The sequence below is a fragment of the Xiphophorus hellerii genome, chromosome 6 (assembly GCF_003331165.1).
Source record: "Xiphophorus hellerii strain 12219 chromosome 6, Xiphophorus_hellerii-4.1, whole genome shotgun sequence".
Taxonomy (NCBI): Eukaryota; Metazoa; Chordata; class Actinopteri; order Cyprinodontiformes; family Poeciliidae; genus Xiphophorus; species Xiphophorus hellerii.
The window spans coordinates 26,209,036-26,234,086 of record NC_045677.1 but is presented as its reverse complement, the minus strand read 5'-3'; the positions used below and the strand labels follow the sequence as shown (position 1 = coordinate 26,234,086).

Genomic DNA, 25,051 nt, shown 5'->3' with positions numbered 1-25,051 from the left:
AAACATTTTTCTAGATTTTGTCAGCAGAAAAGATCTGTTCTGTTGGATTATGCTTTGTCTGTTTTTGTGTTTGATTGGATCAAAGATAGAATGTGTGAAAGGCGACCTTCAGCACCGTGAATATCTGTTTTTGCTCTCATGCTGCTATCCTTAAGCTACATTCAAAAGAACAATGCCTCACTACTGATATAACAGCTAATTAACATGACTCACCCTGCAGAGCGAATTGGGTTCACAACTCTGACAACAAAGCTTCAGGGTTTGATAACTCTGTCAACATCAAGGCACTTACAAGCATTAATACATATTTTATATGTATTAACAAATAATCCCTGGCTCCTGATCATTTGGAAAACTAAAGCATAATATCACACCATCTTAAAAAGTGTTTTAAGACTTTACAGCCAGAAGTTGTTTCCAGATTTTCATAGGCATCAGAGCATCAAATATGCACGCTCACATTTGAAAGGACCAAAATTAACATTATATCAAAGCAGCACAATTAACTTAAGGTTAAGAGTTTATGTTGTAAAACACAGCAGGATTTCCACAGCATTTCCATTCAAAACTCCATAGTTTTCCAGCGTTATTTGACACCTTAATATGGTTTGATTTATTTAATTAGATCACCAGTCATGACTTACATCAGTCAAAATGTACAGACCGAAAAAATCTGTGCGTCATTGTCCTGAATTGACCGTATATGTTTGAAATCAGTGTTTGTGACCAGCAGTACGTGCATTTCTCAAAACTCAGAGGAAGTAGGAATTTAATACAGCTGAGTACTTTTCATTAGCAGGTTCTGCCAAGTTGTGGAAAACTTTGTGGTGGTAAGTTAAAGCAGATGCAAGCCTCACCTCTATAGCTACCCTGCAAAAACACAAAATCTAGCTAAAAGTGAAATAATCTGCCAGTCGAACTAGTATGTCACCAATATTAAGGAATTATTGACTTAAAACAAACTCTTGTAAGTTAGTTTTGTCTTATTTCAAGTGTAACATACCTACACTAGAAACTAGATCTAAAATACTCAGTAAGATTTTGTGTTTTTGCAGTGTATGTGGGTTTCACTGCTCTATAGTAATGCAGGTGTCAAAATATTGTCAACACACTCAAACATTTCATTTTGCCTTAAAAGGTCACTCCAAACAGGTGCTACATGTACAAATGTTGATAGAGAGCAGCTAAAGAGAAGTGTCCTCTGTCACTTGGCTCAGGCACTGAGAAAAAAAAAAGTTCCTGCAGCAGCTAATAGTTGAAGGAAAATGTTTGCAGGATGCAAATATTCCTACAAAATGGTTAAACTTCAAGTTTGCAGTTTCCAGAATGTGTAACCACATATTTCCTTATGGTTAAACTTACAATAAATTGTTAAAATACTATGTTGAAGATTATTTCCTCTTGTTTCACCCTCAACTATGTGGTTCTCTGATGGTCCTTTTTATAGTTTCTATCCCTGGAGCTACTGATCTGACAGATACTTGTTAAAGCAGGTGGTGGGGAGCTCTTATTGTGAAAAGCAGGTGAATTACAGTGGCCTAAAGAGAAAAATAAGAGGTTGGCTCTCCAACCAGGAGAGCTGTAATCCCTGAGGAGATAACATGTGGTAAGCCTTGACGAGGAAACTCAGAGAGAGAGAGAGAGAGAGGGGGCAGTGGAGTTAAAAAGCACAGAGATGTTTTTCTCTTTTGGCATTTAGAAGCCGATGGCCCTGACGGTGTGACCAGTGGAGCACAAACACAGACAGCTCAGAGGAAAATGGAGGTAAATGTTGAATACCTGCTGGCCTCTGCAGCCAACCAACCTCAACGCTGACCCTGGCGATGCTGAATCAAGAGCGTCCCTGAATATTAAGCCTTTTGACTCAAACAAAAATAGGTCCTTTGAGCAAACAATACTGTTCATGTGATGTTGAGGAGAATAACGCGTCCTCCGTGGCATTTACAACCTGCATCTCCAGCTAAAAACATAGTTACACAACACAATTTGTTGCCACTTGTAAGTCACCTCATCATTTATAAACTCAAGTTATCTTTATGTAATAATAAAACTTTTAGATGATCTGACAAAAAGGAAAATTGGAAGAGAGTTTGACATTTATTAAAAACGTTAATGGCACACTACTTGATTTGGGACATTTAAGTTACATTAAAATTTAAATGGTTTGCAGGTTTTTTCTTATTTTTTAGTTAGAAAAAACACAAAACATTTTCTCAGTTTTTAAAAATATTATTTTTCTTATAGAAATTTTAAAAGATCATTTCTGCCAGCCAAATAAAGTTGCAGTGACATTTGATTGATGGGGAATATTTTTTTTGTACATTCAAATTTCCACCTGGACATCCATCACTCAGCCTCTTGACATTTCGTCGGCTGGCACAGTGTCAAGTTTATCTTTTTGCTGAGGTGACAAATGGTAAGTTTGACTGCATTAAGAAGTCCAGAAGAATATTTGAAACAATATTTGGAGAGAAGAAGCCAAGTCCATTTAATTCAACCTGAAGAGGCAGGCTACCCTTACAGATAAGGAGGAAGATCTGGCCTTATTCATGAGCTCTTCCCACATTTTCTCACTGAATAACAACGTGTCCACAGAGTCCATGACAGATTGGGAAACCCTGAATACTGATGAGCGCCATCCATCACCCAGCAAACAGCAGAGAACATGAAGTCATGCATTTGGGAACCTGTAAGCCCCACAAACACAGATTTCTGAGCTTCTCCGTATGAACGTCGCTCGGCTTATTTATCGGCTCAGAGCTCATCGCAGTAAACAATAATGAGGCCCAGGAACGGCTGCTTTCTGTCTGGGGCCAATAAGATTTCTTCAAGCAGAAAACATCCCAGTGCGTTTAACTAATCTGGGCAAATTTAAATCCAGTTTGACCTGCAAGAGTTCAAGTCTCCTCCTTACTGGGATAATAGACAAAAAGCCAATTAAACCACATCATTATAAAACACTGCAGGTCTTATAAGATTCAAATGATTGAAGTGAAAGAAAAGAATGATACATAATTTTAAAAATCTGTTCTGTTTAGCAGGCGCTAAGGCATCCCTGGATGACTGAAAGGGAGATTAAAGGATTTCTCAAACAAGCATGAAAAAATCAAAGCAACTCTCCTGGTATGTGTTTGATGAGGGAATAACATTACAACATGACATAAAGCTCAAAAAATATGGTTTTACATAATGATCCCCCTTTAAAGAGTATCTTTGGTAAAGCTGAAAGCGTAATGGCGACATATTATGGTCTGTACGTGAACAAAAACAAACTCTGGGGTCTTTTTTTAATCACCAGAACGCTGTACTGCCTCTCTCTATCAGTCCACATGCTAAAAACTTCATTGAATAAATCCAAATGTCACAAATAAAGGATCAAAAAACATTAGACAATTTCTTTTTCCGGGCTCTTTGAAAAACCTGTTCCCCTCCTCGCCTGCGGTGGTGCTATACCAAGAACTACAGAAGGAAACGACACAAAAACCTCAGAAGAAGACACTGAGCGTAACTTCCTTCTTCACAAAATGTAAACAAAAATGGAGTAGCATAAAATTTTAGCAGTCGCAGAATTTCTTTTGTCTTTGGCTGAAGGCCATGAGCCATTTCTATTGTGTGAGTCAATCCTGCTAGCGATAGCAGCGTTCACATCTTTACAAACGAACTAGACTAAGTGGACTAAGCTGGGCTGGTGTTGTCATGTTCCGTGTTTTTCTGTGTGTTTATTTTGAGTTTCCTGTGTCTCTGAGTTGTCCTGTCTCCCTTTGATTACTCCCAGGTGTTTCTCATTCCCCGATTACCTCCTGTGTATTTAGTGTCACCTGTGTGTCTGTGTCTTTGTCGGGTCCTTGTCTACCAACAGTCAGTCGTTTGTTTTTTCATTCATGTCCATTCGTGTACCTGTGCTACCAGTGCTGAGCTTTGTTTTCCCGCTCTGCTGTGCTGACAGGGTTTTGGACTGTTTTGAATATTCAGACATGATCATCATTAAACTCCGTTTTTTCCACTTAAACCTGGATCCTCAGCGTCTGCCTCTCCACCTCACACCGCACCTTATGACAGGTGTAAATCTAACCTTAGTATTGTCAATAATATTTAGTCGTACTTTAACATTTCCAGTCAACATTTAACACTTTTTAACATAAGAATATTCTAGTGGACTACTATAGCACCTCTATCACTGAGTTTAGCTAGTTTTCTGGGGGAAACCCTGTTGCCAATACTCATCTGAGTTGTAGATCTCTGCAGCTCTTCCAGTCACCACAGGGCGCTTTGCTGCTTATTTGAAGGCATTGGTTATTTACCGTACCACAGTTCTTACAATGTAGAGACCAAAAAGTGGGAACGTCCTCTGAAGTGAAAATAAAAAGGGTTTTTCACCTCCAAAGCTTTCTATCTCTTGTTTCAGACGATTCTGCTCTCTTACACACACTCAGATTTAAAAACATTGTTCAGTGTTTGCTTCTGCTCCGAGGCACTCGCTCGGTTGTGAAACCTCAATACTTCAGCCCTGACCTTCTCCTCCTCTCTGACAGTCTTTTCCTCAGGAGAGCTGACACCACTGGCCAGATAACAGTCTGCCTGTCTGACAGCTACTAAACTGAGTGGCTCAGCACTTTGTCTTTCAGACTCAGAGTAACAAAAAGAACTATTCTGTTCTGCATCCTTAAGTCAAACACACTGCTAAATCACCCTGATTTCTTCTTCTGACAGTCAATAACAAGCCCATTGTGCTCATCAGAATATCCAGATATGAGAATGTTCAGTAATCCACGCATTCACCAATCTGTCACTGCCCCTGGAAGCAGAAAGAAAATCCTCCTTCTTATTGAAAATAATCACACTGATCAGCAGCGTGGGCGTCTGCGTGGGAGACAGACATCAGCTAAATGATATGATCAAAACAACAACAAGCTGCGTTTCTCTGGTTATCTTAAATCACTTCATCCTTAAACTGCCAGGCGTGACTGACGGAGGAGCGGAGAGAAGCCGGGAGACACGACGAAACGCTCGCTTTCACTGCAGAGACGCACAACAATCCAAGAACCATGGAGCCAGAAATATGCAGATGTGGAGGGAACGCTGTGCGCTGCAGCATCCATACCAATGAACCCACTAGGAGTTACAAACGATAAAATATCTGCTAATTCACAAGCCCCGGGAAGTAAATGCTGCTAACATAGTTGACATAAATTTTTCTTAATGGAGGGCAGCAGGCCAACAAGGTTCAGTGGGAAAAAGAAAACAGTTTTCTTTTTCTTATTCATATGAAAATACAGGCACACATCACCCAAGCACCTCTGCAAATGTAATTTATTTCGGAAAGGAAACACGAAATTGGATGCTGGGGATTCATAAAATGGAAAACTCTGCATTGCAGCAGCAGAAAAGCTTATACTACAAACTATTTTTATGCAAATGAGCTCTAGGGGCTGCATGGCGTGTTTGTAAAGGGTCTGCAGCCATCAATGTAATGCTTATGTTGCAATGTGAGACCAGATCCAGTGTTGTTTTGTATCTGAGCTGCATCATTTATTAAGTGCAGATTCAGCATTTTACCTTTTTTTGTTCTGGGATTGGTTTTAACTTACTGTAAACATCTGTGAACTAATTAAACAGCAACGCTTCAGAGATTTAGAATTTATGGGGATATTCCAAATAAAGTGAAACAGTATTTTAATGCAGAGACAATGATGCGATGGAAATAAAACTTGTTGCTATTCCCAAGGTTTTAAATATGGACATTTTGTATAAAATTTTCACAAAGTCTTCATCTGCCGGGATTAATCTGAAGGAAACAAAACAAAAAAAAAAAGCGAAAACAGCAGGTCAAGATTATCTGTTTGCTGCCTGAAGAACTTCTACTAACTTCCATGTCCTTCCCTCACACAAAATCAAGGTTTCATTTTTGGAAACGTTTCCAAAATCTGTTTTACCTTTAAAAAAGACTTTGGTTTGTAATAATAACAGTATTATTTTTTTTAAACCATGGATGGATGGATGGCTGGATGGACGGACAAACATTGTTGGGAGGGAGGGAAAGAGGGATGCATCGTCGGATGGATGGATGGACAGACAAACATTAATGGATGGATAGATGGATGGATGGATAGACAAACATTGTTGGGATTGATGAATGGACAGAGAGCTGGATGGCTGTCAGAGCTGAATGAATCTTCATCGGCGCAGACAGAGCATCTGCATGGTGCAGCATGAGATAAAGCAACATTTTCACTGAGCCACTTCTGCTAACTCCTCAACATTCATATCAGTATCGCCTATCTGCAGTCTGCAGGGCTTCTTCGTCACGACATGGATCGCTTTGACGTATAAAAAAAATCCTCAACCATCTGGTCTTAGCTGGGGATCAAACGACGTACGAGATGTGATGTAAAAGCAAACCTGGAGGGTTTTGTACTTGAAGCTGCTTTACTCATCAGACGTGTCGCAGTGTGGGAGGGATAGTAGGTTAATTGGCAACTCTAACTTGCACAGCAGAGATTTTCCATAGTACAACGCTCGTCGTGATTCCTTTTATGCATATTCCTCAACATTTGTATAATGAGCCCATTTTGCTAATTAGTTTGCAAAGTCATGCATAAAGATCCAGCAGACTGTTTCATCAGCCGTCTGAACTGCTAGAAGTTATTTCATTTCTTTTTTTCAAACCTTCAGTTTGTGCATATTTTGATAGGGAAACCGTAAACCTCGTTGTAGGGGTTATAATAGCGATTGCATCTGCAGTGTCAATATAATCAAGAGAACGTCAGTTTTGGTCAATTACTTATGTCAAACATAGATTTGTAACATGCTTGATTTTATTTCTCTCCTTTTTTACAATGCTTTAATATTACCTCAATAGTTTTATTGTGTTTTCTGTCTTTACTATAATTCTGTTTCCAGTTAAGCACTTTGAATTGACCAACTTGCCCTGCCTAACAGTAGTGGTGGATTAACCTAAATCCTAACCTAAAATATTAATAATTGTTTCAGAAATGTTCTCTTCATCTTCTTCACTTGTTAATATTTAGATGCAGATAATTTGTTTGGGGGGACAGAAGCATCTTTGTTTGCTTTAAAGGAACTTTTTTTTAATAATGATGCTAAAAACGATGCTTAGTGAGCTGCAGCTTGACGCAAAGCGACCCCGACAACATGATGGTGGCTTGTTGGAAGTGAATTTGGACTCAGAGTTGAAATTAGCACATTAAATGTAAAACCTTTGACCCAGATTATGCATTTTAGTCTGCCGGAAAGGACCCTGTCACTGCAATAATGTCCTTGAAATTTGGTACGACAGCATGCGCATTAATGTTGAAAATATCGTCACGGTTAAGTGAGCAGCAAAGAACAATTAGCCAGACAAAGTTAGTCCAACTTTCATCCTTCAGTGAATTTGAACAGGGTGAAGCTAAAAGTTTACTTCTTGTAGAACTCTGGCTAAAACATATTTACAGACAAAGATATTTTTTATCTTCAATGTATATAGTTTGTACAGTTTGGCTTAATTACTGCTTTGAATTTGTTTGATTTTTTAACCAATTGTCTTTTTTAGAGTCAAGTTAACGATTAATCGATTACTAAATTTGTTGACGATCATCACGATTAATCGTTTCAGCTCTAAACACCTTTATGAAGTTCAAGCATTTTCAAGGATTTCAAGCACCATGAGCCTATTTTTGGATTTATCAGGAGCCACACACATCCATTAGTAGGAGCTGTTTGGAGTCTTGGGAAGTGGCCTGCGTGGAAACTCTTGTTAAGATAAGGAGCGGTTTGTAGATCAGTCTGCTCCACAGAGACCAGAAGCCCCAACAGTATTGAGACTCTAATAAGAAATAGCTGTGCAAAAGAAAAATGGGATGTTGTGACTGACTGAGGGTATGCATGAATCACAGTCTGTGCCCTCGTGTGTTTGTGTGCACGGCTTCCAGACCTCTCCTGAACCACAACGGCAGCCGCCGCAGCATCAGCTGAATTCATCTGCAGCCGTCCTCCGTCAGGAAATATTAAAAGATAAGTGCTCCTTAAAAAACCTTCTCTGCAGATAATTTGATGCTCTCCGCCTTCCTCCACCTCTCCAACAATCCCAGCTCAGCTCGCCTGGAGGCTGAAGTAAAATCGGCGGATTTCTTTGATTCACAGAGGAATACTTGGGATTTTCAAAAACTAATGGTGACGAGAACCGAAGCAGAACTTTTGGCTGAACATGTAAGCCTTCGCAGGAAGCAATAATTGGGTAGGATATAGGGTTAAAATCCTGTTTCTGTTCAGGAAACCGCTAAGAAAAAGAGGAAATGTGCTGTCATAGCATGCTGGCCAAATTCTCCTTTAAATTATAGATATTCTGTCAGAAGGACAGGGTGAGTATGAATCTCTTAGGGAAACGCAGGTTATCTGCTGGATTTATCCAGAAAAAGAAAACGGACGTTTATAAAATTGTTAAAAGTGAGTCACAGATTTTGTGCTTGGATATGGTCTCCTTTTTCTTCAGGTGATTGATCTGGGATTCCTCTGTCCAAACAGATCCAGGAACCCAGACATCTCTTTAAACAACTCTTTAGATCTTATTACAGATGATCCTAGAAAGAACATATAGTCCTTTCAGAGAGTTATCGGTCTGATAAGTTAGCAGTTGGATGTGTCTGGAAAGCACCGAGCCAACTTATTGACCCTTTGCAACTACGTCACTTCATCAATCTAGGCACCATGATGGACGTCTGAAATGACGGACGGGAGTATTGAACAGAGCAACTGAAATTGTTTTCCAAGTTGTTTTTGCCCTTCATGGTTTCTACTTGTTCAAGTCGAGCTAATTTGTCTGTGAAAGTAAAAGTTTGAAATAGCTAGCTTAGAAACCGACCCAAACTTGACCAATTTTGCCTTTCACACCACCAAATCATGTGATGTGAGTGCACACCACATGATTTATATCACTGTCATAAATGGCGTTTCCCCTTTCATCAGAGCAGCCTTAAAACATGGGAAAAAAACGAGATGCTAACCTTTTTTTTATACATGCTATTCTACATTATAGTGTGGCATTGTCTCCATGGTTACTTAGATACGCACCTTTTCCACATGCAATACTTGATATCTTTCTAATTATACTTACTTATAAACTGTATGAACGTTAGTCTTCTTACCTTGTAAAAGTGTTCACTGCAAATTTGCAATTACACCGAGGGCTGACAGTCATTATGATTAACGGCTGCTATCGTCGAGTATTAATAGGAAAACAAGAATACAAGTTTGGTTTCTATCCTTGTCTGTTGGTGCAGCCGACCACACAGCACCCTATGACCATTTCTTAAGTGAAATCAACTAAATAGAAGCAATATTAGGCTACCAGGTATCTGTGTTTGACAGGCTTTACAGGAGTGCATTAGTTGTTTTGACGTCCATCATGGCGGCGCGAGCAGAGCGTAACGTCGCGTGCAAAGGGTCAATAGGCAAACAGACCAGCTAGGGCTGGATGATATGGCTGAAAACGTATCATGACATATGTGTTTCATATTAGTCGACATCAATAATTATTGATTTTGTTTTTTTACATATCCCAAACACTGCCAAACTGGTGACGTGACCTTTTGTGATTACTTCTTTTACCTTGGTGCAGTGCTTTCTCCGTGTAAAAATCAGAATTTTTCTCAGTAACAATGATGCAGTGAGAATAAATTGTCAGTCTGTTAGATGGCAGTCGATTTGACAGGGATGATTTTAATTGTATGTAATAATGGAGAAAGTTCAGTAAGGACGACCTGTTCTTCCTCATTTTGTCTACAAACTTTTAATTAACAGTCCGGTCAGTTTGTCTCTTCAGATTTCTTATGCTATCAAAGAAATTAGATCCATTCTAGCTGCTCTCATCTAGCATCTTTTCTGTCTTTATTGAACAAATGTAAGCTTTTTAAATGTTTTTTAATTAATTAGCACTTTTAAACAAGTCTTGTCTGTTTAACCCTTCTTATTTGATTTTTCTATCTAAGTTGTGTTTTTCCCCAAGAACTTGATACTTAAACTGCTTTTCATCAAAGTTAATGATATCTCAAGATACAAATTTTATAAGTGGGTCAAATTGTAGATTTACTGTAAAAAAAAAGCACATAAAATTACAGATTTTTACTTCATAAAATGTGCTTTGAACAAGAATTGTTCTAAAGCAACACACATTTTAACAACAGTTTACATCCGGTTGAGCCATAAGCTGATAAGCGGGAGTCTTTGGACTAAAGTTTCACTCCAGTTCCTCTCCAGGACAATCTTGCTGATGGTGTTGCTGGAGGTTATGGGGCAGAGGATTGCAGATGGCATCGCTCCAGACCAGTATTACACACATTTGTTCTCTGCCTCGCTAAAATTTAATCTCCTGCTGGGACTCAAAGTGTTTTATCTTCAAGTTGATAATAAGGCTCCATACAGGAATTCAATTTTTTGCTGTTTGGTTGCAGGGGGTGGGAATTTATCACGCTGTTGCAATATAACTGATTGGCTCCTGGACCTCCTGCAGCTATATGTCGTTGTCCGCGAGGATAATAGTTTTTGGAATATGGTGGGAAAAAGTACAGCAAGTTATGAAATTAGGGACAATAAAATGTTCCAGCAGCTGCCATGGATAATTTCAGATGGTAGAAAAAAATCTCCAGCTCAATCATACCAGGACAGAAATGTTATGTTTTTGATCATTTCTGGTGTGAATACACCCTGAGACTGATGTGCAAACTCTGGTTTACACATTTGCCCTCTGTTACTTTCTGCATCAGTGAGTTTGAGTAGTTTTGATAAACTTGTCTATTAACACTTTATTTGAAAGGGTGCATAAGACTGAAATGAGACTGTCAAACATCAGATAACTCTTGTCATGAATATGAAGGAGTCTTCATGAATGTTTATGATTGTTGTCATAAAGTGTCATTCGGTAAATGATGACACTTTTAATGCAAAAGTTGACATTTTTAATGGACTTTTAATGCAGGTTTTAATGGAACTTTGCATTAAAAGTGCCATTATTTACAGAATGATACTTTATGACAACAGTCGTAAACATTTATGAAGAGACATTCATGTTGATGATGTGTTATGTCATGTTTATGACAGTTTCATGTCAGTCTTATGCACACCCCTTCAAATAAAGTGATAAAATAGAGTAAACTCGTAGATGAAGACAACACTTTGAGAACTTTTACCTGCATGACCCATTAGAATGTTGCAAATTTGGAAGAAAATCTCCTTCAGTGCAAAGAAATATTTTTAAGTACCACATTTTGCTCCATTTGCAGTGCCAAGTCCTTTGGGCTATGTCTCTGCCAGCTTTGCACATCTTTGCAGAGTCAATCAATTAGACCAAGGTCTAGACTTTGACTTGGCCATTCTAACATATCAACAAGTCTTGATCTACATCCTTCAGCGATGGCTGAAGGCTAACTGTATTTCTTATGGCTTTCTTCAAACAATGACTTTCTTCCTGTCGTTCTTTCGTAGAGGTCAGGTTTGTAGGTTTCAAAGTATTTAATAATTCGATGATTTCTGAAGTAATTTAACTCGATTTCATGTAGAAAGCAAATATATGCGACTTTTTCTTTTTCTATTTTCATTTGCATTCACAATACTCCCCGAAAGCTCTCCCCATCATCCAGCAAAGATTCAATCTTAATCTTTTGTGAATGGGCCTGAATATTGATGCATGACTCATGTTCATGTTCATGTCCTCAGAAACTATACAGTCTGGATTTAACTTTGAGAACAGAAAAAAATAAAACCATGACTTATTTTTGCATCAGAAATAAACTCTAAACCTAGTGGTGACAGTGACAGCACTATCAGAGATCAAACCACTTGGAGAAAACTATATTTTCTTTCCATACACTGATATTTTTAGCATTGCTGCTTTGCAAAATTCATGTTCCTTTTCTGCATCAAACGGTGAACAGGAAAGAAGAAATTTACGCTCCCTTAAAAGCCAGCAGGGGTGAAATTGTAGAATGTGACAGGAGGGAAGAAAGACATGGGGAACTATTAGCTAGACACGGAGTCTTATCTTCCCATTTTCCTCTTCTTCCCTCGCCTCAGCCTAATCCTCTTCTCCCACCTGGTTCCTCTTCACTTAGCCTCTTTCTGCTCGTCTTCATCATACCTGCTATCCTCTGTCATCCTCCTCCTTCATCTCATTAAAGCGAATCATCTCAGGGATGCGAGGCAGTGCATCTTAAGAGCGGATGGTGGCTGCGACACAAACTTGGCAGAAGAAAATGTCACTGAGTCTGTGAGCAACACAGAGGGAGTAATACAACTAAAAAGCCCGGAGGTTTGAGCCTCAACACTTGATATTACTCTGCTTCCTGTCCATTTTTCTCTTTTGCCCACTTTCTCTGCTGGTTCTGCTCTGTTTTACTTCACTGCTCGGCTCAGAACTTTATGCCTCCTTGTTCTGTTAAAATTTTAATCCCTCTCCTCTGATTTTAATGACCACTGGCTCAGTTCTGTCCTTCTCCGCTAAAGAAACTGACTCGTTTTGCTTCTCCTCATTAGCAGTCGTTGGGGAGCTGTGGTCACTTGGTTCATGAGAATTACACAACAGAAAATCATAGTGTGATCAGCGTCTATCTGCATGTGTAGGAGGAGGCACACCATAAAGCTTGGAGCAGCACATAAAGTGTTGAAGACACACCAGCTGCTCCAACGCTGCAACTGAGGCAGAATATATTACTGTTTTTATATTCTATGCTACACAAAGTTGATGAATAATTAACAGATGCTGAAATGGATTTTAGGGTGTTTTAACACCTGATAGTCCGGTAGCCTCGGTTCGACTTGGGACCAAAAGGGAAACATTTGTTACATTTTCAGCTACTGCGGCTCGGTTTCACACTGCACTGTCAAACGATCCAAACCAATTGAAAACCTTGCTCCCCTCCTCGCCTGTGGGGGCGCTGGACCAAAAACCACTGAAGGAAACAACAGAAAAACCATTGAAGAAGACACTGAGCACAAACATCTTCTTCATGAAATGTAAACAAAAATGGTGTAACGCCAAATTTTAGCAGTTGAAGAATTTCTCTTTTGTTTTTGGCAAAAGATTGCAAGCCATTTCTTCTGGTATCGCTAGACTATTGTGTTTGTTTTGTTTGTATTTACCCACAATGTCATGTCATATGCATTCAAACCATACCAGAGTTCCCTTTATTGGTCTGCATCAGAGTTTGATTGAGATATTTTGGGAGCAGATCATCCATTTTGTTTAGTTTCAGATTTGGGAGCATGTGCAAACTCAGGTTTGTAAACATTTAGCACATTTAGCATTAAGATACTGGCTTGAAGCACTCTTCTGGCAGGTTCCCCACCATGAAATAATTAATTTTTAATTTGTTTGCATTGTTTTATTCAGCGTAATCATGTTTCATTCACCAGAATAACCTGTAATGCTTGAGTGTGTTGCCATCCATCAAAGACTAATCTCTAATGTAATGGAGAATAAATATAGCAGCACGGTCACCTCAGTGACTAATGCCGATTCACTTGGTAAGTTTAACGTCCCCAAATTATGCCAGTCATAACTAACACATGAGCTGCTGCAAATAGAGCTGTGAGGGTAAAATCCATTTACGGTGTGAGACTCCCGTCACCCCCAGTGATGAAGTACGATGACCTGCACACATGAAAACTGATATCTGGAGCAACAGCAACTCATCTTCGAAGATGACGTTTGATAAATGGCTTTGTTGTTTTTCCAGGTGCCAATCGTTGTGGGGCTGGCCTTGAACAAACACACCGGTTCCTGATATTAAATGAATGGATGGAAGTCATGTAGATCCCTGGTTCAGTTCATGATGGGTGGTTTCTCATTTGGTCTGTAACCTTGACCTCCCCACATCCAGTTCGTGACTCCAGTTTTCCTCTGTTCATTTCCATAAATGACACTAAAAGAAAAGTATAAAGGGGATTTATCCTCAGTTACTTTCCTTTCTCTGCCATGAAGTCCTCTCATGAATCATAAACAGCCCAGGGGTTCAAAAGGAAACTTCAACACATATTAACACAAAATAGCTGTGGTATTGTTCCTCTCGGCCAGCGCGCCGAAAAGCCATAAATTCCCACAAGACGGGACTCTGCAACACTCAAAAATGAGTTCAGATTTACACTTTCCACCCTCAGCGTTTACCAGATTAATCTCGGAGCAGATGAGGGATACTTCAGGAGCAGGGAGATTTAATCAAGCCGTCCTAATATTCCCCGGGAGCCTCCGCAGCTTAAATAACCAACTCTTTCTAAAGGCACCCAATAGCCTTCAGTGGGTGAGTAATAACACCTCTGACTTTGCCATTCAGCCTCCAACATCTCAATAATTTACTGCAACTCATATTAGGTCCCTGCAGCCTGAAGCAGCGGAATAATAAAACTTTGTGCTGCCACACTGAGCATGTAGATGGCCAAACCATGCAGGTTTTACAGCATAATTAACTTAGACACTCTATCTATCATAACCACCAATTTGGAGTTTAATTGTGGCACAGCTGAATGGAAACTAACTAAACTCGATCATCTTTACGGCTCTACACAAAGACTGTACTGCTTTCCCGCAGTAAAATTCAAGCACTTTCAAGGCAAATTTTCAAACTTTTCCAGCACCTCAACTTAGAGATAAAAACAATACAAATTAACTAAAAAAGACTGTTTCAGTTCATTGTTATGTAATATCAGTTAGTAGAGTTAATAATCTTTTTTCTGTGACAGCATTCAATATCTGGAAAGGACAAGGTAGACTAAAATATAACAATTTTATGATTTGAAATGTCTCTCACACACACAACCTTTACTACTAAAAAAACCCCACAAATTTAACAACAAAAAAAATCTGCAGATTTCAATGATGTTGCTTAATGTATAAAATATAAATCCAATTTATTTATAAAGCACATTTAAAAAAACAGACGTTTGCCCAAAGTCCTGTACAAAATCAAGGCAAATTGAGGAATAAATGTCAAGACATAAAACAACATTAAAACATTAAAAACATACACATAAAATCAAACAAAACAATAAAAAGAGCTTATCAACTCACACTAGGCCAAACGCTATTGAGTAAATATTGAAAATGAGATTAAAAAACAGGAAGTGATAAAGATACCTGTGAACAAATTCCAAGGTTTAGGAGCCACAACAGAGAAATCTTGATCTCCTTTCAGTTTCCGCCAAATTTTTGGGACAAAATCAACTGATCAACAGATGAAATACGTCTGAAATATATGGAGGAACAAGATTATTTAATTGCTCAAATTAAATCCTTACACACAATATTTTAAAAAAAGATACATACAAAAATAATCTCTAAATAATTTTCTTGCTACGTTTTCTCTGGCATTTAGCAAATAGAAATATTTTTGGTGATTCTAACCTGAAACAAAAAAATTTTAGTCTAATTTAACTTCAGTTAACGGGAAAGAAATTCCATTTGTATCTTTTGATTAGGTGTACGAAAATTGTCTCTTTTCAACTGTAAACAATGTTTTCCAAATCAAACATTAGCTTGCATTTTATTATTTGAATATCAAACACTTCCCAAACATTGAAAAAACCTAATTAAAATTCAAGCATTTTCAAGGATTTCAAGCACCCGAACGAACCCTGTGTACAGTTTCAGACAGGACAGTATGTGTCTGATCCATTCTGGGAGAAAAACGACTAAAAACTTTTGGTTTTATTACTCCAACTGTGAGCACAATGAATCACCTCGACCAGTGAGCCGTTAACGTTTAAACAGCCGGGGAGAAAAAGGGGTGAAAACGCAAATCAGCATGCAAAACACACATGCACCCACAGTTGGAGTGTGGTGGTATTAGATGTCATTAAAACAGGATTAAAGTCATTTAGTATTCGAGAGATAATCTGTCATTAGGCTATGATTACAGCACACACTCCAGTGGCTCTGAAGCGGCTAAGAGGGGAGATAAAAACCTCGAGGAAGACTGATGAATCTCTGAGAGTTTTTGTTATGATGACGACAAGTAATGAAATCTTCGCTTACAGCTGAATGATTCGGGAGTAATGCTTTCTCTTTTTGTTGGCAGGTTATATATATATATATATATACAGTATATATACTTTTTAACAATCCTGCAGCAAAAATATAAGTGGTAACAGATGTGTTTTCTTTCCCTGAACAGATGTGTGAAAATCCTTACATTTATTCAGTGTGTAAATAAGTCCTGAATCTCTATAGACTCTATAGCGTATGAAATACTTTCTGGAAATAGATAGGTATGATTTTCACCTACACCAGGCTAGGTGTAGGTGAAAACTTTAATGATGTTGTTATTATTATTCAGAGGAGACACAGGTTTATTTTCTTTAGGAAAGAAAGTAGCGTGAATGTGTGCAACAACATGTATGCATCACAGATTACAGCTATGACCTGATATTACTGTACTGCACAATCTGCAGACATTCTGTCTGCACCAATGGAGACTTCCTTAAGTCATGTTGAACAGCTGACAGCAAACAACAAAACAATAAACATACATACATGAAAACATACATGTATTTGTACTGTGGGAGTAATATAATAAGAAAATATCCACTTTTTTACATCTGAAGTGACCATTTACTGATTCGTTTATACACATAAACGCCTCACTGGACCCAAATACTCTAAAAAATTTAACTATTTGCAATTTACAAGTCATCAACAGCTTTCAGCATCTAAACCGAGCCAATTTTAAGATTTAAATATCCTGTGTCAAAGCTCACTGAAATCCTACTTTATGTTAAACTAAACCCAACAGCTGTGTGCAATTTTCAGGGTTTCTCTGTCCCTCTGCATCAAAGTGTTTATCACTCACAAGGCTGCAATTTAAACTAGTTTGCTTAAATCACTGCATTTGAAGGGGGGATATTACATTTTATCAACTGTAAGAGGACAGAGGGCAATTTCAGCATTCTAGAAAGTTCTTTGCGCAGTAAACAAACTAAATCAATGGTCTAAAACCCAACAGCAGAATGAGCTGGACATATAGTTTTGAAGTAGTTTCAAAGGTAATCCAACTTAGAAGTAATTTAAGCTACCGAGGTGCTGAACGATTGAGAGGAGAGGAACATGAACACCAAACCTCTCCGGACGTGTTTGAGACTCGTTCTGGCTCTCTGATAAACAGCTCTAGTCAGACCTTGCCCCTGGCTCTGTTGGAGCGCTGAAACAAATGAAAAATAGAGTGGAAAACTTGGCGAGGATGATTATTAAGTGAGCGATGTTCTATAGGTGGGCTCTCTGAGGAGCAAATAGCTGAAAGACAACTTATTGGTTTGAGGGAGCCGAGGTTTGTGGATTTCTTTTTGGTCGTAGCTTTCAAATGGCAAAAACTCCTCTGGGTCTGAGAGCTTTTCGCTGCACGACGGAGAGGCTTTTGGTTTTCACATGACTCACTGCAGATTTAATCACAGCTTTTGCTACTTGTCCATTAAACTCGATCCTGCACTGATATACGGCGCTGGCTGAGCCAGGATAGAGCTACGTTTCATAGCATCATAACCCAGACTGTAATCAGGAAACTGAGTCAGAGTAACAACCTTAAAGCTCCATTAAAACAGTCTTTTTCTTTTATTCATGTCTTTAACAAGAAGGTAAACCAGACTCTTCTGTGAAAGCTGCTTTTTCCAGATATACTTAGTTTCATTCCTCTTCTTTAGCATTCCAACACATCAACTCTTTTAGTCCTTAACCACTTAAAAATTAACAACTGTTTTATAATTATAGCGTCTAATGGCAAACTATGGTGGTGTAAAGTGATACTGTTTGTATTAAAATTAATTCAGCGACCTGGTGTTATTTATTTATGGTGAACCGGTGGTATTCGCTGTGGACAGGAACTGCAGCCGCTAGCAAATATCTTAAATTTGCAAACACTTTCAAGGTTTCTCCAGGTTTCACTAACTCATATTTAAAATCTTCCAGGACCATTATGAATTAAACTTAAGACCTGTATCAAGACAGAATTGCACAAAAGGAAATGGCATGCAAATATAAATATGTTAACTTGTGAGATTGACTGAACATACCATCACATTCTTAGGGTGTTTTCACACCTGATTTTCCGATAAACTTATTTGTTACAGTTTCAGCTGGGACAGTTTGTATTCACACTGCAACGTGTCAATCAAACCAAACCCTTTGAGTAACCTGTTCCCCTCCTTGCCTGTGGGGGCACTGCATCAAGAACCACTGAAGAAAACAACACAAAAACCTCTGAAGAAGACACAGAGAAACTTCCTTCTTCACAAAATGTAAACAAAGCTGAGATTTTAACGATTGCAGGATTTCTCTCTTCTCTTTGGTAAAATTTTTTCCCACTAGCACTAGACTCATGTTTGTTTTTTGTGTAATGCCGCCATTACACAAATAAGTTAGCTAGCTAGCTAACAATAGCTAACAAAGCTAACATCTTTGACAGAAGCATATTTAGAATGACAGACGTTTTAAATTTCAGTGAAATGAAGACTTCTTCAACTCAGAAAAGCTAATTAAATTCAGAAAATAATCCAAATTGTTCAACATGCAGACCACTGCAGGATGTGGGCGGGTATAAAGCCGACCAGAACAAAACGAGCCTTTGGAGGCCGTTGTTAGAGACCCAGAGAGAAGGAAGGTAGTCAAGGTGAAGAATAAAGACGGAAAACTTTAATGATGCTGTTATTATCATTCAGAGGAGAACTGCATACCTCTCTGGCTGCATTGCTTCATTTTGCATCATTTATACACTGTCAGCTTTGCAAAGAAAAAAAAAAAAAGAATCCTTTGATATTAAAGCAGCGGCTCAGTAGAGTGTCTTTTTTTAAGCTTAACTTCTGTTCCTTATAAAGGAATTTGGCTTTTGGATTAGTTTGTATAATTTTTTTTGTCTTTATAAAGACGTTGGCTATGTTTTGAGAGTATCTGGAGAGAAACTTGATTCGTGAATTAATTACTGACCACATCAGAAAAGCTGACATATTAATATTGCAGTCCCACTGTGAAATAGTTACAAAGATTACTAAATATCTGGAGGCTGCCAAGACAGATTATTGATATTTTTTATTTATTTATGGCCTTACCTGTTACTTCCCAATTAAACAACTTCCAAAATCTACATACAGAAGAAAAAAGATGCCAAAAATAAGCAAAATTGAACTTAAATGGTTACATTTTTGTTATTTGCAGTCTATAACTTCAAATCAGGTAAGAAATACTGCCACCTGCAGGTGGGAGTTACTCACTTAAACCTGAAGTCTTTGAACATTTTGAGGAAAACTTGAACTAAACTCACAATTAAACATTAGCACAAAGAACTGCAGGGCTGTGATGATTCTACGTGATTTTTCACAATTGTGAAATTGTGAAAAACTGGAGGGAGTGTTAAAAAAGTGAGCTTATATTTTATTTTCCGTTCACTTTTGTAGCTAATGAAATATATATATATATATATAAAACATAACGCGACAAAGAACACATGGAGTTGTTTGTCTCAATGCAATTCAGGGAAAATTGAGTATTTTATATTTTCCTTCTTCTAAATCTTACATTTTTTATGCCTTTCATTGATCTCCAACATTCTGTGTTTATTCAGATTTATTTGAATCAAGAATGTTAAACTGGGATTATGAAACACCAAATTATCTTTTTAAGCAAACATAAAATATTTCTTGTTCCTTCAAGCAGAAACAGATTAAAACTTGGCAACAAAACTTTTCTGCCAAAAAAAGTGAGTGAACAATAAATCTTGGCAGCTTTAAGTTTCACTTTGTTTCAGATGTTTTGCCATTTGGTCGCTGATCCAAGAGGGAGTCTGAAACGTTGATTTACTGGAACGAGATTAAACGCAGAGACAAGGAAGGAAGGAAAGAAGAAAGAAAGGAAGGAAAGAAAAAAAGGCTGATATTGGGAAGGAAAGAAGGGAGAAAGGAAGGAAAGTAAGAAGTGAGGGAGGGAGGAAGGAAAGAGGGAAAGACTGATGGAAGGAAAGAAAGAAGGGATAAAGGAAGGAAGTGAAGGAGGAAAAAAGGAAAGATGGAAAAAAGGAAGGAAAGAAAGAAGAAAAGAATGAAGGAAAAAAGAAAAGAATGAAAAAAGGGAGGAAAGAAGGAAATAAAGAGAAAATGAAGGAACTTTAGAAGGAAGGAAGAAAGGAAAGATAGAAGGCAGGAAGAGAGGAAGGAATTAAAGAAGAAAAGGTGGAAGGAGGAAAGTAAGTGAGGGAGAAAAGTTTCTTGCATACATCAAACTATTCATAAATACTGGAGTAAAAACATTAAACACATAATAAAAGGAACAAATCAAATATAAAACAGGTGGACTCCACTGTTGAGTTTTTTCCTCAGTTATTCATCATCAAATTTTATTTCTGACCAGCTTAAAATGACAAGAAACCAGAAAAATAAGATCCAAACAGGAGAAAGGGAAATATGTTTTTTATATATAAAAAAGCAAAATAAGTAAAAACCAGAGGGGACTTTTTGAATTAGAGACAACAGAGAAGAGGTTTTGTGATGTACAGATCTGAAACACAGAGAGACACAGTGTCTCAGAGGTCAAAGGAGAAGAAGGATGGAGCTGGGAAAAAACAGTTTGAAGGAAATGCAGCAGGAAGAGAATAAAAAAATTAATAAAAAGCAGGAAGGGAGGAGAAATATCCGGTGTAAAAGAAGGAGAGAGGAGGCGACATTTCAGCTGAAGCTGGAGATGTTTTATTCACAGAGGAAGAACAGAGAGATGAAGGATGAGGAAACAGACAGAAATCAACTCTGAGAGTCTCCAGACAGCTTTGACTACATTCACCAAGATCATCTATCAATGTGAAGATGCTCCACTCTGAGGGGAAAGCAGCAGAAAATCAAACAGAGCAGTGACAAATCCTTTCTAATCCAGAGCCGCTCCTTAACTCAAGTTCAGGTTTCACTTCATGATCCTCTAAGTTTAGGGATCTAACACCAATAGTGAGGAAGTAATGCCTTAAAAAGTCTCTAATTTATTTACTTTACACAAATTTCAATGCTCATTGAAATATTGGGATTTTACATGATAGGACAACACAAAGTAGTGGATAATTGAGGAGTGGAAGGGCAACACTCCAAAAACACCAAATCTTATATAGTAATTTTGGTCTTTTTTCTAGTGCAAATATTTTATTACACTTGAAATGAGACAAAAACTAACTTACAAGTAACTTTTCAGCGAGCTATAAAAACTTGTTTTAAGTAAATAATTCCTTAATATTGATTGAAAAAGTACTTGTTCCGCTGGCAGATTATTTACCTTTAAGACATTTTTCCCTCTTATAAGTCTGCCAGTTAAACTTTTTGATAAATTTTAAGGAATTATTGACTTAAATAAGATCTAAAAAGTTAGTTTTGTATTATTTTAAGCCCATTAAGATATTTGAACTAATAACTTACAGGTTAGACAAGTCAGCCTATTCCTTTTCAGGAATCCTTTTTAGGTAAATTATGTGTTTATAAAGCAGAATTTTGTTTTTGTTTTATTAGTGTTAATGTTGTTTATTTACCAAAATAAAGTTAAAGCGAATGAAACTAGAGGTGCACCAATTGCCGATCTTTAAAAAGCCCAGCCTGACAATTCCGATTTTGGCCGATACCATTTTTTTTTTGTTTGAAATGTCGCTGAATATGGCACGAAAGTTTGTCAGTTGGCAACAGTGGGGTCATTGTTCACAGCAAACGTGCAGACATGACCTGGTGGGCCGGGCTAACAGTCAAACCTCTCACCGAAGAGCAGAAGAGGACAGAGGCTGATTTTTAGACCTTTGCTGAGGCAGATAAGATCGGTGGATAAGATCGGCTTCACATGTAAGTCTCAACCGATCACCGATCTTCCAGAATTAAGGAATTAAATCAGTGCACCCTAAAAAATACTTGGTAAAATTTTGTGTCTTCAGAGTGAAGGATGAACTAGTTTTCAACATTTTCAACAAAAAATAATCTAAAAACTGTAGTGTGCATTTGTATTCAGCCTCTCCGCCTTGGCCTGTTCCTACTGGCAAATTGGTTCAATCTCAACTAACGATTATTTTGTACCCGTTATGAAAAGGTACCTGCTCATAGTGAGGAAACACGTAAATGTTGGAGGTCAGACCGATGCAACACTGCAACAGAGCTACAGTAAGTTGATAATAGACATTTTAAATCCCTGATTGTGGCAGATACAGCAGCTGGACTTTCTAAATCTAATTCAAGCATCAGAGAGCAGGTTCCTAAAGCCATGTTCAAACAGCAGGCAAATTTTTTTTTGTGCCAATATCCACCTTTTTTGGATTGTGATACTTCCAGTTGTATCACTGGAAGTGATGCATATTTGATGTTTTCAAAGAATTTTATTCAACTTTTACATCATTGACATGACATGTGCATCATAATTCTGCACCAGAAGAAGCCAGACGTGGTTAATCCACATGTAAACAATGACTAAATATTATAATTACGAAATTGTGAAGGAAGTCTGCATCAGTGAAGCGCATCACATCACGAACCCACCAGTCTTAGTTGTGACTATGCATCCAAACAGACTTCTCTACAAAAGTTACAGTCACTCAGATGAGAGTAGAGTACTTAAAATTGTACTCAAGTAAGAGTAGCACTACTACCACATATTTTTACTCAGGTAAAAGTAAAAAGTAGCAGTCCAAGAAATAACTCAAGTAAGCCTAAAGAAAGTATTTGGCAAAAAGTAATGAGTAACTGATCAAAATGTCAATCATTTAAAATTTGAAAATTATGTGGAAATTTTGGTGTTTTAAAGATCAATATGATTCATATAAATAACAACCTTAAAATCAGATCAAATAAACATTTTTGCAAATAAGTTTCTTTAAAAAAACCCCCATTTTGTTAAAACACGTTTGTTTTTCATTCAGTGGGAAGAAAATCCAAAAGTTTTATTCAAGTAAGAGTAGCGATAAAAGTAAAAAGTACAGCGTAGTAAAAATATTCCTAAAAGTAATTTTTTCCCCAAAAGTTATTCAAGTAAATGTAACTAACGCTGAAGTCACAGCTCCACAAAAGGCCGTTTCTATTATTTCTATTTAATTTTTCTTCCTTCGTTTTGTTATCTTATGATGATACTGTCGGCTTGCGTTGCTAAAAAAACTTTAAAAATCAATCCAAAGATCAAGTCTATTATTACTTTTGAAAACATTACGCTGCTGTGTGACATCAACGTTCTTCTTCTGCGCATGCGGGTCGCTTTGGGGTCGTAAATCGTTCGCACAGAAATCTGACAGTAGTCACATTTAATTAGTAGGATTTCAGCAAAAGAATCGGAATTGAGAATTAAGATCTGCTGTGTGAACACAGCATAAGTTGCTTTGTAGCCTTCACTCTGTAGGACAGCAGCAGGTTTTATTGGCGTCCTTCAGCTTTTACTGTTCGTCCCCCTCATAGTTAACCTGAGCACTGACTTCCTGCGACTGATCAATGTGAAAAGAAAAACTTATCAAATGTAGCGACAGCTATTTATTAATATTTTATTAGCTTGTTGACGTTTTTATAAATGTATTCCGGCACAACCGGGCCTTTGGGAATATTTGTGATCTTGATGTGGCCCAAAATGAAAACGAGTTTGACTCCCATGCTTTAGGTTGAGCAGGAAAAGGAGATGCAGAGCGGCTGCTGGCTGCTGGGTGAGAATCACGACAGAGGAAGAAATGAGCTGCATGGGATATTCAAGGGAGCAAAAACAGACGAGTTTGAACATAAACCCTTCGGATCATCATCAATATTGCTGTTTTTGAGACCATTTTCAAACAATCATAATGCAAGAAGACATTCTCAAGTTCTAATAAGCATTTAACACTGGAAAGGGAAGTTATTTTAAATATTCAAAAATAAATAAACAAAAGAACAGAAACAAGAAATAAAATGAATTATGAAGTCTTTATAAACAAACTTGACCTTCAGAAAAAAGGGCTTGTTGAAACAAAAGCACCAAACTGAAGGCTTTTATCATCCAGTCTGTTGTAGAAACAAAGATAGAAAATACAACAAAAAAAACATAAATAATGCAAATGGAAATTATTGAGCTTGTTTTAATTTATCATATGTTTTAACCAATTTATTGCTTAAAGTGACAGGGTCAATCATAACAGCACCACTTCGCCTCAGATTCGTCAGCAGGTCAAACAGGACTCTGTCAAATTCACAGCCATTGCCTGAAGCCTCACCTCACCAACCTGCTTTGTGGAGCAAAACCCAAGATGCTCCTCATGCTGCAGTGAGCACAAAACTAACCAGAAAGCGAACAGATTAAACTAATTTTACGCGCAGGAATTAGATCCTAGGAAGGGATTAGAGCACTCCTTTGCACCACAACTGCAACTCTGGTAATTGCAGGACACAAATGAGTTTTAGCGGGATAATCAATGCGATTTGTCCTCGAAGTCAAAACTCCCAGCTGCGCAAAATGTGCTGCAATCTCCGCACTGAAAACTCTCCTGAATAAATCTCTTTCAGTCCGGTTTGCCTCCATCCAGAAACAAAGTAAAGAAATAAAAATAATAATAATAATAATAAAAACAAAGACGTGCAGAGCTCGGACTCACCTTGCGCTGATGTCCCGCTCACCCCGCACAGCAGCAGGGCGACCCGAGCGGTAATCCCAAACACCCTTATAGTCCGCAGATCCATGGTGAAGCGGGGGGGGAGGCTGCAGAGATGCCGACAGACCGCCTCTCCTCTCTGGTTCCGACTGAGATCTCCTCTGATCCAGCTGGAGGAGGACAGCCAGGGAGGGAGGAGAGAGACGGACAGAGAGGGAGAGAGAGAGGGTGAAACGCCTCCTCCACCGGAGAAAATACGGAGCTTTGCAGGAATGCGCCCTTTAATTAATTACAAAAAAATAATTAAAACCTTACTTCTCAGAAACAACAGTCTTAAAGTTGAAGAACTGGGCGACAAAACCTATAAACCCACTTATAAAAGCTGGAAAAGTTTTATTTACTTTTTTTCTTTTTAAAAAAAATAATGTGGCTGTAAACATATGTTCAAACAGTTGGGGGCAATAAAAGCCTGGAAAGATGTG

General features: G+C 38.0%; 1 protein-coding gene across 1 annotated transcript in view; it reads right to left on the bottom strand.

Annotated features, from left to right (window-relative positions):
• Positions 1-24,735, bottom strand: part of LOC116722037 (contactin-associated protein-like 4) — a 102,311-nt gene extending 77,576 nt beyond the window's left edge. Inside the window, exon 1 of the mRNA XM_032566120.1 lies at positions 24,573-24,735. Coding sequence (XP_032422011.1) covers positions 24,573-24,657 — 85 coding nt within the window. The 5' untranslated portion in view covers positions 24,658-24,735. The remainder of the gene's footprint in view (positions 1-24,572) is intronic.
• Positions 24,736-25,051: the final 316 nt, after the last annotated feature.